We start from the raw sequence: 13,032 nt of genomic DNA on the forward strand, positions 1-13,032 counted from the left end.
AAGTTTGAGCTGCTGCGACTTGAACGCCCTGACTACTTCTGTGGTCACCACAGTGTCTTCAGTAAGTGCTCAAAGGAACATTATGGATCTCATGTAAATGCACAGTAAATGTATATATTTCTATTGGCTTTGCTCTTAGTATAGATAAAAATGTTCTAGATGAAAAATCACAATGAAGATTAGTTCATAAATGATGTCACAAATTACTCTACATTTTATAATTTTTTAATGTAATTTATTTCTTCTTTATTCATTTTCTCCTTAATTTGGTCTACTGTTAAAAAACCCAAAAACACAAGAAGAAACACCACCTGGAAAAAGCAGGAGCAAAGTAATAGCACAGCACCATAAATGACAAAAATGAGAAGGCAGTGAGAAGTTCCAATTTAATGCTTTAGGACCAGACCTTGAGGGATTTAACAGTATGCCCATCCACCATTAAAAGGCTTTTATTCTTTTCTTGTTAAGCACAGACAACCTTATCATCTGTATGGAAGACAGAGAAGCACTGGAAATTTGAAGGCTCGGTGTACTGTTGCTGTTCTACTGAGTTATAAACTGTCCCACCATGAACGGGCCTCATGTTGATATCACTGTGCACATGCAAGCACAGACATACACGGGGCAGGTACAACTATTCTAATAGTTTTGCTAAAGCTACGTGGCTTTCATTGCATACCAGAGATCCTTGTAGATACAGTGATATAACTTCCTTAACTGTCACACTTGGCCTTATAAACTTTTATTACCCCTGTATTAGGAAGATAAAAAGAATAATTTCCTACAACAAAATATGAAGTTCATCTCACAGGTGCACTGCAGAAAGAGCTGTGGCAGTCTGTAAAGATTTCACTGCCCCTCAGTCGTTTTTAACCAGTGAGAGCTGGGAGGAAATATGGTGAAAGTATTTCATACCTACTTCAGCACAAAGCAGTGGATGAAGAAACTAATTCCTTCCATTGCTGGAGAATGCTACCAGACTTCAACAAGGTAGCTGAACTCTCCCAAAGGAACAATACTTTTCATCTAGGAGCTAACTGAAAAGCACCACCATTCACCAGTGGCAGATAATGACCAGTTTACAGTAACAAGATATGCTCATATTTTGCAAGTATCACGTGCCTGAGAAATACCTTACATGCATTACACTGCAGGCCTGGGACAAGTGATGGCAAAATACACACAATGCAATGTCGAAGTGTAATGTCAGAAGAAAACCAAATATAATGCCAGAAAATGTAGCATATTGTAAAGCTACAGAAATCATGCTAAAAAAGAAAATTTACTCCTTTTTGTGTGTTTTTGGGAATCTGGTTGTGTTGTCTTAAAAAAAAATGTAACAGAACTTCAAGATACAAGGTTGTCTCCCTGACAAGAAGGATGTGCTTTGAGCGGAGGACATGAGCATGTCAATGACTGCATGATATTTTAAAACAGATTATACCATGATTTTGTATTATTCATAAAGGCATTTTTCAGACATTGCTGACTTTGAAAATACATAGCAATTAAATACACTTCTGTGGAAACAAAAGGAGTGTTTTTATTATTATGTTGTGTGCTAAGAAAAAGGGACAGCATCCCTAATGAATGGTATGCAGAGACTAGACATGCAAACACAGAAGAAAAGAGATAATTATAACAAGGTTTGTGCAGGGTTTTCCATTTCTGTGCTGATCTTTGCTAAAACTGTCAAATAGTTATAAATTGAAAAAACAAAACTAAACAATAAAATGGATGGAACACCCATTGTTGTATTACACAACGTAAGATTTACACCCTAATTTTGAACTGAATAAGTGCTTTGAAGCAAGCATTAATTTTTCAAGTGTATTGACCAGATGTAATTTGATTTTAAAAGCCCAAATATTGTATTTTATAATTTATTTGGATAGTCTGATTTTTTTAGAAAAAAATTTACCAGAGCTTTTTTCTAAATCAAAATAAAAGAATGAAGGAAGTGAAAGAAAACATTTACAAAGACTAAAAAATTGGAGAAGGCTACAATGGAGACAAAATCCATGAAGAAAGCAGGAAAAAAGGGAAAGGGGTAAAATACAGAAAGAAAGATATTTTAAAAATGATAAAAAGAAAGAAAAAAGGAGACGAGAACCCTGATTTCTAACCATCTTTTTCTTCTGTGTGATGAAGCTTGGATGGGTGTCTTCGGCAGGTGCGCCATTTACCAAGACGCTTGAAGAAATTCTCCTCTTCATCTCGCCCGTTTTCCAGGCCTCCTCCCGGCCCCCCTCCTTCAGACAGCTTCACTGCGCTGGTAAACTTCACCTGTGCAGGGACAGAGGGGCTGGTCAGTCTGTGCCATAGCATGAGGTCTTGGTCTCACTGGTTAGACATAAACATCTACAGAAGGGCTGTAAGAGTCAACATAGTAACACAAGTGGGTCTGCACTGATTTACATACGCTGAAGCACTTCATCTTTTAAGCTTTCTGCTTAAAGGATTGATCTTTCTTGAGAAGCTGTGAAAGGACAAAGAAGGAAGAAGAAGTGTGAACAACAATTGAGCTTAAGTGTGTTGACAGAACCTGCACTTTCCTCTCAGTGCACCAGAGCAGACTGACAGTACAGTGTAAGTTTAACCTAGTCTTCACCATGAGGTAAAAAAGACCAGTGTCAAATTCCCATGGCTCTGCTCTGGAGATTTCTGTGACAGTCTCCTTAGCTGCAAAGTCCATATTGAAGAAAATATTCCCATGTGCAGCTAAAACCATCCAGATCCTGCCTTTTCAAGCTCTCTGTAATCCAGCCTGACACATTTACCTTGGAGCTCTGCCTGATGAAAGAGAGACGGTCAACAGAGCTGATATCTAGGAGATCTTCCACTCCATCAGCCAGACCAGAGAGGGAGGAGCGCTTCAGCCAATTCCCTGTTACAGAATAAGTTGCTCAGGACAAATTTAAAAATTCTTTCTAGAAGAATCTCTTTCTTAGCAATTGCAGTATATTTCTCCATAGTGGCCATACTAAGGCTTGGGGAAATGGGAGAAAAGCAAAGGTAACGTTTTCTTGTTATGTGTGTTAACTACCATGCAAGGCCAGGTCTTGGGAATTGGAACGGATATATTCTCTGTTTAACAAATGTTAATTTGGACTATTTCTCTTGTACAGGCAGTAACAGTGCCTGTGAGATTACAGTACTAGCCTGCTACTTTGGGAGGAAAGTTTCAATAATCTATTTTGACAAAAATATCCCCTGATATCTTTGGCAAATTTCTTACATTTCCCTTTACCTCAGTTCCACAGCTGTAAAGTGGAGACAGCAGCAAATCACAGCTTCTTTGGGGAGAATAGATGAACAATAAGGAACTGTGCTGCAATATTTCTTAAGCCAGATATATCTAGCTGTCCTTCCCTGCGCATGCAATATGTATATGGAATAGAAAGAGACATACATTTACCTATGGGAAGTTTGAGTTTTTTTCGAAGAGAGATTCGTCGGGAGCGAGAGCGGGAGCGCCTGTCTGTGGTGGTTCCAGAGTGAGCAGTTGTGCACTCAGATGTGTCCTGCTCAGATTGACTACTGGTATCACTTGCTGCACTTTGTGACTTAAACATCTTTCGCCAGAAGTCCTTACGTCCCAGATTGGCCCCTTGGATTTGCTCATCACTGGAATAGAATATATGCAAAGCATGAGCTGCATTTCAGTGAAATTCAAATGTTCAGGGAAACGAGACCTCCTTTCTGCAGCCTGCTCCTAAGCTCTCTATTACTTGAGATTGTTTCATTTTGAATTCCAAACATACTCTTCTTACTGGGACAGAGTCAAGGTTGACAACATACTCAATATTGTTAAAGACACAAAATAACCATCTTTTCTACCTGTAGAAGTTTGTCCACTCTGGCACGACCTTGCCCCCCTGCCCCTCTACCACAGAAAGCTTATCTTCTCTGTCTATCAGCTAGTGCATATGGGTGAGATAACCCAGGCCGGACAGATGCCTGAAAGGGAGTTATCTCTGGCACCAAAGAGATGAGACCTCCCCAGCTGACTGTGAACATCCCTCGCCTTGAGAGCGAGATGTAGAGAGATAAGCCAGGAATCATTGACTGAGAGACACTTTTCTTTGAAGCTATAAAAGCTACACAAATTTTCACGGACGCAGAAGTTTCATACACACTTCCTGGAAATGTGTATTGCTCCTCCCTGAAGTTTGGATGCATCTTCATGGTTACCTTTCTGGAAACAGAGAGCAAAAGGTTTTTTATTTATGCCCCCTAAGAAATTGGATGGTAAGATGCACTGAATCCTAATCTATACTATTTCTTTGCTAGCTGTAATATAGGCACATTATTATTATAGTGTACTGAATTGTTTATCTACTGGTAGTGTTTCTTTTGTTTATCCTGTGTAGTAAGTAATCTGTTAAAGTCTTATGTTTGTTAAATTTGTGTCTATTAAATAAATAATTCATTCTGTAATAGACCTAATGAGCCATTATTAAGAACCTGAAAAGTGAGAGCAGTCTGAGGTGCAGGCTACCCCTAAAAAGATTTACTACCAGAAATCTGAGTCAAAGGCAGAACTTGTTTAAGCCCTCCTCTCCATTCGTAACATCCACTGAACAGGTCATTCCAATTTTTAGTTTCTACACATGAAAGTAAACAAGCTTTATGTCAAAATGAACCATATTTATAAGACCACATTAGTACTTTCTACAAGTATTTGTACCAGAAAGCTTTAGGACATCATGACAGCCATTTGTGAACCTGCTCATTAAGTAATGGAATTGGGACAGCATTTTTTATTATATTCTCCCTTGGTTATGGCAGGGCTCAGAGAGGAACAACTTGCTGCAATCCTGCAGAGCAGTAAAAGGTTTTGTGCTGTCCTAGCTGTCTCAGCAACAGTGAGACTTTGCAGGCTCAATTAAGGCAGGAGAGTATGTGATGTGGAGCTCTGGGCCCTTGTGCAAACAATGTCTTCATGCAGTGCATCTCAAAGCTCTTTAACAAGACAGACATGTATTCAGGGAAGTTAAATAACTTGCCAAAAATTACTTAGGGACCCATGGCCATTTGTAGAATCTTCTAAAATTCTTAAGAGTATTGTTTAATTCAACAGTAAATGGCAGAATTCTTTGGACATAAGAGATTTCAGTTGTACAATGCCAACAGCAGGCTGTTTCCCTGTACTGAATAGGAAATTACAGCAATCTTTGGAGACTATGTGCCCAATGCAATTCAGGAATGGGCTGGCTTTCACTGAAGCATTAATCACCCTTAGCAACAACTTGGAAGTTGAAAATTAATAGGATCATCCCCCGGGAGTACAAATAAAGCTTGGAGAACAGTTGTGGTTAAATCTCTGAGGAATTAACATGCTATTCACTGCTCTGGTAGTATGGTATGCGATACTGACAAATCTAGTGCACTGTCATTTGAAAATGTCTGCTGTTTCCCTATCAAAACCAGGATGGGTCCAGTTGGCAGCACTGAAAACAGGCATTACCTGGTTTTTTGCAGTAGCTCCTGTGTAGACACTCAACAGTTTGTCGTACAATCCAAACAGGTAAGTCTTTGCTGTCCTGTGCATTGGTACTAACCCCAGAAGGAAGCTGCTGGCACTAACATGTTGAACAATTCAATATTACTTACTGTTCTGGAGTTTGCATTGGGCGGCTTGAGACATAACTCCGGCATTCGTCAGGGGCAGCTGAGGACTGGCCTTTGTCAATGATGACACTTCCCACCTCAGATCTATACAGACAAGATAAATCATCAGCCAAAGGAAATGGATAGCCCATCTCATGGTCATCGCATAAAACTGGATATGGAAACCTGCACAGCAGTTTTAGAGATGTACCCTCTCCTTAGCAACTTTCTGTCTCTATATACATATTATTCTCAAAAAAGGTATCAGCTCTTAGCAGCAAAGCCAAGGTTTTCAGGACTTTTTCAACTTGCTTAATCCTTCTTCCCAACATTTTAATAAGACAAATTCCTCAAAGCACCAGAGGAAATTCCTTATTGATAAAGAAACATGTCAGCATTAGATCTCTTCTTGGACTCGTTTTGCATACCAGGGTTTACCTGTCAGAAAAACAGGTATACATCCCAAATGATGTGATGCATATTAAAAAATACATCCACAGAGTGTTTTGGGAGTAACACTATGCTTCTTAGTTCTCTTAACCTTTCCTTATCCCAGTGTTTCCATTGCACTGTTCTCTTATGCCTCTTTTATGAGACTGCCAATGTTTTTCTCTGCAAATGTATTGCAGTCTCAGCTCACTAAATTTTAAAGGAGGCTACTGCCACAGCAGAAGCTTGTACATCAAGAATTGACATGCTATAAAGATAAAAGAAGCCCTTGGATTTCCTACATTTGTGTTCAGCACAGATAATCATAGATTCATATGCAAGTCAGTCATTTACCTTCTCCCTCCTCATACCTACCTTTTGCTCCCAGAAGGTTTTGGGTCTTGCTCTGTTTCCTCTGTCTTTTTTCCTGGTATTAACTTTTCAGCACTGTCCAAGAGAGCACTGAGTGCCACTCTCCGAAATACATTCCCATGAGCCTCCTTGATAAATTGGACCAGCTGTCGGATATCACAGTACAAGCCCTGAGTAGCAAGGCACCATGAAAAAGAACAGAAATTCAGTCTGAAGTTTCTAAAAATGCAGTGAGAATAAATACTTTCTGAGGTACTTCACCAGGCCATTACTTCTCCTCTGGCTGTTGTGTGGTCTACTCTTCAGGTATATGGTTTGTGGGTTTTGGCTGGTGTCTTGGTTTGAAAGACAGGTGTCTGCCAAGGAAGGCAGGAGCCTGTTGCAGTGGGGGTTCTTGCAACATGCATTAGACAACGAGGCCCGTGGAAAGAAATAGGGAGCGATTCTTGATAGATGTTTTAGAGATCTTTATTCTCCAGCCACATGGCCGAGGTCCTGCCGAAGAACTCCGCAGTCACAGGACCACCAGGGTCCTCCCCACCCAGGGGAACACAAAACAACCAATGGGGAACGGAATTGACCAGGGAGCAGGGAAACCTTCTAGGCCATGCCTCTACTCCAGGGTCCCCTCCCCCCGGACCCCACACCAGGGGGGGAGGAACCCCAACAGGAGCCTCCCTTGAAGTGAAAAAAAATGCAACCCCCTTCCCTCCGAGTTATTATAATTTTGAAATTAAAGGGCTTTCAGGCAAAGATATGAGGAACAGGAATAACAGTTCTGTACTATTATATATATATATATATATATATATGTGTATAACAAGGCAAACAAACAACAATAACTATGGCAGTAACAGAAAACAGAACCACAAACCCAGTGCCAGCCTTCTCGGCTGTCAGGCCCTTTCCCCTCGGGTGCAGTTCCGCTCGCAGCCGGCAGGGGCGCTGGCGGCTCCCGGTGAGCAGGGCAGGTGCAATGGTTCCCCCATGGCTGCAGGGGGTGCTCCGGGGAGCACGCGGCACTGGTGGTCTGGGATCCCTGGGAGGGATGGAACAAAGAAGCTTCACAAACCCCTGGGCAGCTGATCCCGGTGTCTGGCTAGACCCTCGGGTACGGCAGGCTGGAACGGCAGGCTGGAACGGCAGGGATGAGCACAAATCCCGGATGGCAGACTCCCCGTGGGGCAGGGAAGGCAGGCTTGGGAATCTCGGGATTTCTCTGGTAGAAGGAAGGAAGGCAGCCGAAAAAGCAGAAGTCTCCAGTGCTGATGAATTCCTTCCAGCCTCTCTCTCTGTCCAAATGCCAGGAACTAACAGCCCACAAGCCCAGGTGAAAGAGAGTAGCAAGATGCACGTCTCCCCCTGTGGCCAGGTCTTTTGTTTTTCTTAAGCACCCAGTAATTTGTCCCCCTGGCAACATGTATGGGGAAAATTCTTTAAGAGAAAAAGAAAACAGAAGGAGAACTCCTGAAACCCCAACAGATGGAAACTCATTTAGTGCACTCAGAAGAAGGAGACAAGGAGGAGCATTATTATGGAATGTGATCTGCAATGGGATACAGCAGATGGGGAGGTATCAGAGGCTAAAAGACCTGCAAGATGAGAGAGCGGCAAAGATGACTTAAAGTTGGTTTTATACCATTCATCTAGACCACGAACTTAAAAGGCATGAAATATCTAAGATGTACGTGAGGGGATGTAGCGTGCAAACAATTGCATGTTTTTTATAGAATCAGTGGGTGTCTTGGGATTTTTTTTTCATTAATTTAAAGCTTTACATCATATGAGGAGAGAGGAATGACTCACTCATTCCCCAACCTACCTCCTACACTCAAGGCCTTTTTTAGTTCTGAACATTCATACACATCTGGGATGTGCAAATCACCTCTATGTGTGAGGGCAAGGGGATGGAGGGAACAGTTTTATAGGACTTGATTTTTGATCTGTGAGCTTTCCTGAAAGACCTTGGATTATTCTGAAAATTCCCAGCAAGGAACAAAGGAAAACAAAACAAAAAACCCCTAACAAGCTTATAATTGCACCTGTATCCTGATTAAGGCTTTTATTTTTTTAGTAAGATATTGACCACAAGACTGACTTTAAAGAATGACAAGACAACAACAAATCTGCATGCATGCTCTACATACTGTATTTTCCATACAGGCACAATTAACAGTGCTATCCTTAAGGATAAGTTTCACCTTACACACTAACTAAAATAGTCTAGAAAGATACACAATTTATAAGAAAAATTTACACCTGGTGCTCCTAATCTAGGTCCAATAATGGGGCATGTTTTTCTGCATCACACCACCTGATCTCTTATGAGAAACATTCCAAAGGAGGAATATCCATAAGAACTAGAGGACTTGGACATAAATAGACTAGTCTGCTGGTTTAAGCTGTTACTGTGGTTTTCCTTCCCCTCACAGAGCACTACTGCCCCTTTAGCTGGACTTAAGGGTCTCTACAGCTCTGCTGTAATGATGGAATACAAGAATGTTTCTTGTTTGCTTCCATGAAAAATCCAAACTTTTGATAATAAAGGAGGTGGCCTTAGACTAGCTGCTAGAGTGCACCAATTTGGAAGAAGAGAGCTCATGTCATCCAGTCTACTGACTGCTCTGGGAAGTGAGCATATACAAAAACCACAAGCAAATATACATATACAAAAAGAGAGCATGTAGCAAAAAGCAACACCTTCCTTTCCTCCACATGTTCAGTAAATTGAATGTCTAAACCTTGGGAAGATCTACCAAATTTCTGTTCAGTAATTCACATAGTCTGGCACCGGTGGACCATGTCGTTAACCAAGTGAACTGCCTTCGACTTTGCTGAAAGTTGATCCATGGTAGCTATGGTCTTAGAATCATAGAATAATTGAGGTTGGAAAAGACCACTAAGATCCTTGAATCCAACCATTAACCCAGCACTGTCAAGTCCACCAAAAAACATGTCCAGGGCTGTACATTCACATATCTTTTAAATCCCTTCAGGGATAGCAATTTCACCACTTCCCTGAGCAGCCTGTTCCAATACCTGACCTCCCCTTTCAGCAGAGAATTTTTTCCTAATATCTATTGTAAACCTCCTCTGGTGCATCTTGAGGCCATTTCCTTTTGTTCTGTCACTTTTACCTCAGACAAGAGACTGACCCCCACCTTGCTACAACCTCCTGTCAGAAAGCTGTAGAGAACAAGAAGCCCCTGAGCCTCCTTTTCTCCAAGCTAAGCAACTCCAGTTCCCTCAGCTGCTCCTCCTAAGACTTGTGCTCCAGAGCCTTTCCCAGCTCCATTTCCCTTCTGTGGACATGCTGCAGCACCTCAGTGTCCTTCTTTAGTGAGTGGCCCAGAACAGACCCCAGATTCTGAGATGCAGCTTTACCAGTGCCCAGGTACAGGGAGACAGTCACTGCCCTGGACCTGCTGGCCACATTATTGCTGATACAAACCAGAATGCCCTTGCTCTTCTTGTTCATTAATCCCTCCAGACCATGCTACTTATCCAGTTGGAACAACACAGAAGCTGCTTGAACAGAGAAGAAATTTCCATTCAGACTGCACAACTTTTGTTCTGTCTAAGTCCCCAGGTTCCAAGCCAGGCATGCAAAAAGGCATCACATTTACATGATTTTTCAATTGTGACTGCACCACTTGCTACACTCAAAGGATTTGGCTAAACTGAACAAATTATTCACTGTAAAGTCTCACTGGTGGTACTCAAGTGAAAAAGTAACTTTGTTAACATGGTATCAAGTGCTTACCAGGTTTTCTGGGCTGTGGAGCTCATGTGTAGTGGATGCACAGCGAGTGATCAATGACTTGAACATGGCACTCACAATAATACCTTCTACACTCTGGGCTGTAGATTTGGTGTCCACTGTGGTGAAGTTATTCCCAAATCCAGCCTTATCTGTAAAATTCAAGTATAAGCAAGCCATCTTGTTGGGAACAGACAAAGACATATCCCCACCTAATATCCTATGCTTAGTTCTCACAATCCCACCCCACAAAATTAAAGCAGAAGCAAAGGGTAAAATAAATTATGAGTATCAAAGCTTCCCAGAAATAATTGTATTATGAAAAAGGATTGAAAATATCAGGAAAACTCTAGTTTTATCTACATCTGTCTAGAGAAATGCAGAGTAAGTCTTAAAATTTGAACAATAACTATAGCTTTTCTAGTTACCATTCTAAGGGATAAGAGATGTTTGATTAAGCAGCAAACTAACAACACATATGAAATGAAAATCTTCTGAACTATGGGAATGCTTTTCTTGGAAGGTGCACAAGGACACCAAGATTTCAGAAAGACTCAAAAAATAATTACAGATTTATATGAATTACCACAAAACATCCCAGTTCCTGAGATGAGGGAAAAGACTTTCAAGAGCTGCATGAGCTGCCATGCTTCAAAGAATGAGCCAGTCAATAACTGGTGAATACTTAAGGGAAACCTCCTATGGGCATCTTCTTCATGAAAGCTGGCTATTTACTATTCTTTGATGCTTTCTCTGAAATTCCTGGCATCGAAGGCTAACTAATAGTCAGACTCCCCTAGTGTTTCAGAGGAGCTAGACCTACTCTGTAAACAGTAACTCTTAACTGTTGTTTCATGCAGTGATCAAGCAGAAATGCCTGATTGTTCTAATATAGCACATATTAGAACATAATTTTCCTAACTCAAAAAAAATCCTCAAACGCCCATATATATACACATGGACACACATTTGTAACTGCAGGCATATGCATCTATGTGTCCATATTCTCGTTCATTCAAGCCATTCTTGCTGCTTACTGCCTCATCTGAGGTACCACAGAGGGTTTTAAAGCTCAATTATATCTCCATTCAGAAGAAACTGTGTATTAAACAGGCCATTCCACCTGGTGCCTTGTCATGTCAGGAAGCAGAAAACTTCCTGCCTGAGGTATCATTTAATGAAAATCTCTTCTGTGAAGAGCCATGGAGAAGAGGTAGGATGAATCAAAGGGAGGCCTTCAATTTCAGGTGCACTGTGTGCTACAAGATCTCAAGAGAAGGTCACTGGGTGGCCAGATCCAAAGTGGTCCAACTCCCTTGACCACCAATGGCTAAGGATACAATTTATATATTCTGAGAATAGCAAATAATATTTTGTAATTTTTAAAGGACAAAGGGTGTGGCTTCTTTCTGATGGAAGCGTTTAAGAATACTCAAGTGACAGTTTCTGATGCCAGGTATACTTACTGTCAGTGACTGGCTCCATGCAGAATCCCAGTAAAGCATGCAGGAAATCCACCACGTTATTGAGAGAATCCTTGTTCACATAATCTCTCATGGTCTGCCGGAATTGCATCTTATCCAGTTTGTACAGTTTTGTGAGGCAGTTCTGGGCCTGCAACAGTATCCATCAAATCATATCACATCAAAATACGTGATCAAGTCTTGCTAGCAAGAGCAAGGTAATTTTGCTCTTAACCAGGGCTGTGCTGTCTCTGAATGGTCTCATAAGGTGACAGGTTCACCTCTGGAATCAACAAGAAATTCAGCACAAAAGAGACAGTGCACCAGTATGGGCGCCGCTGCTTGAGGTGGTGATGAAGTCACTACCAGCTATATCTCAAGTCTTCTCTTCCTCTTCCAACCCCAAAGTAAAATCTCACTGAATGTAAATGAACTGGGAATGTACCACCTCTGTCAATGCTCAGTGCTTGGTGGAACAGGTTCTTAGCCTTAGGCATCTATTTTCAGCCTCCAGCTCAGACCCAACCCACTGAATGCACCTATACCCAATGACCAATTTACATCATACAAAACACTAACTTTTTAATTAAAAGCTATTAATTGTCAACTTCTTATCGCTAAACTATCCATCCTTACTGAGACCTCATGCAGGCTGGAGTTAAGAGAATCTAAATGTAATTTCTATAGGAAACATGAACTCTCCTGCTATCTACAATAGGGTGCTTAACTTTCCTGTAAACTCAGATGATTGTCCACGCAGTCAACACAAATGGTGCATGCAAAGCAGTTTGGCCAGACAAACAGAAAACGCAGCAGACTTAGACACTGTCTTGGGGTGATTTTATGGTAATACTGTATTCCCCTATTGTCTGCTTTATGTCCAGAAATGGGTCCTGCAGCTTTAAGCTGGGTCTGAGGAAAGGGGTGGTGAGGGGGAAGCCAGGCAAATTCTTCAGTGTGGTTTGTGTTCAAGGACTCACACGTACTGCCCCACGTTCTCTCTCCTTGCAGCAGGAGAGGGTTACAATTCCTGCTTTTAGCTAGGTTGTTGGCTGAGGCAAAAAGTTTTCCCAGGATTGCAAACCGGCATATCAAAATCCTCTCGTAACTTCTTCTGGAATTGTTCAGCCTAGCTGTGATCTGAGAACCAGATTGTCTTGGTTTGAAAGACAGGTGTCTGCTAAGGAAGGCAGAAGCCTCCCTTGGAATGGCAGATGTAACCCCTTTCCCTCCGAGTCATTATAATTTTGAAATCAAGGGCTTTTAGGCAAAGATGTGGGGAAAAATAGGAATAACAGTTCTTTACTATTATATATATAACCAGTCAAACAAAACAACAATAACTATGGCAGTAACAGCAAACACAAACCCAGTGCCAGCCTTCTCGGCTGTCAG

General features: G+C 41.4%; 1 protein-coding gene across 1 annotated transcript in view; it reads right to left on the reverse strand.

Annotated features, from left to right (window-relative positions):
* The window catches only part of UNC80 (unc-80 homolog, NALCN activator), a 140,158-nt gene that overhangs the window by 87,619 nt on the left and 39,507 nt on the right, over positions 1-13,032 (reverse strand). Inside the window, 7 exon segments of the mRNA XM_017746990.1 lie at positions 2,187-2,286; positions 2,781-2,887; positions 3,413-3,627; positions 5,617-5,718; positions 6,418-6,584; positions 10,178-10,326; positions 11,641-11,788. Of these exon segments, the coding sequence (XP_017602479.1) occupies positions 2,187-2,286; positions 2,781-2,887; positions 3,413-3,627; positions 5,617-5,718; positions 6,418-6,584; positions 10,178-10,326; positions 11,641-11,788 (988 nt within the window).

The sequence above is a fragment of the Corvus brachyrhynchos genome, unplaced genomic scaffold (assembly GCF_000691975.1).
Source record: "Corvus brachyrhynchos isolate BGI_N302 unplaced genomic scaffold, ASM69197v1 scaffold481, whole genome shotgun sequence".
In the NCBI taxonomy this organism is placed as follows: Eukaryota; Metazoa; Chordata; class Aves; order Passeriformes; family Corvidae; genus Corvus; species Corvus brachyrhynchos.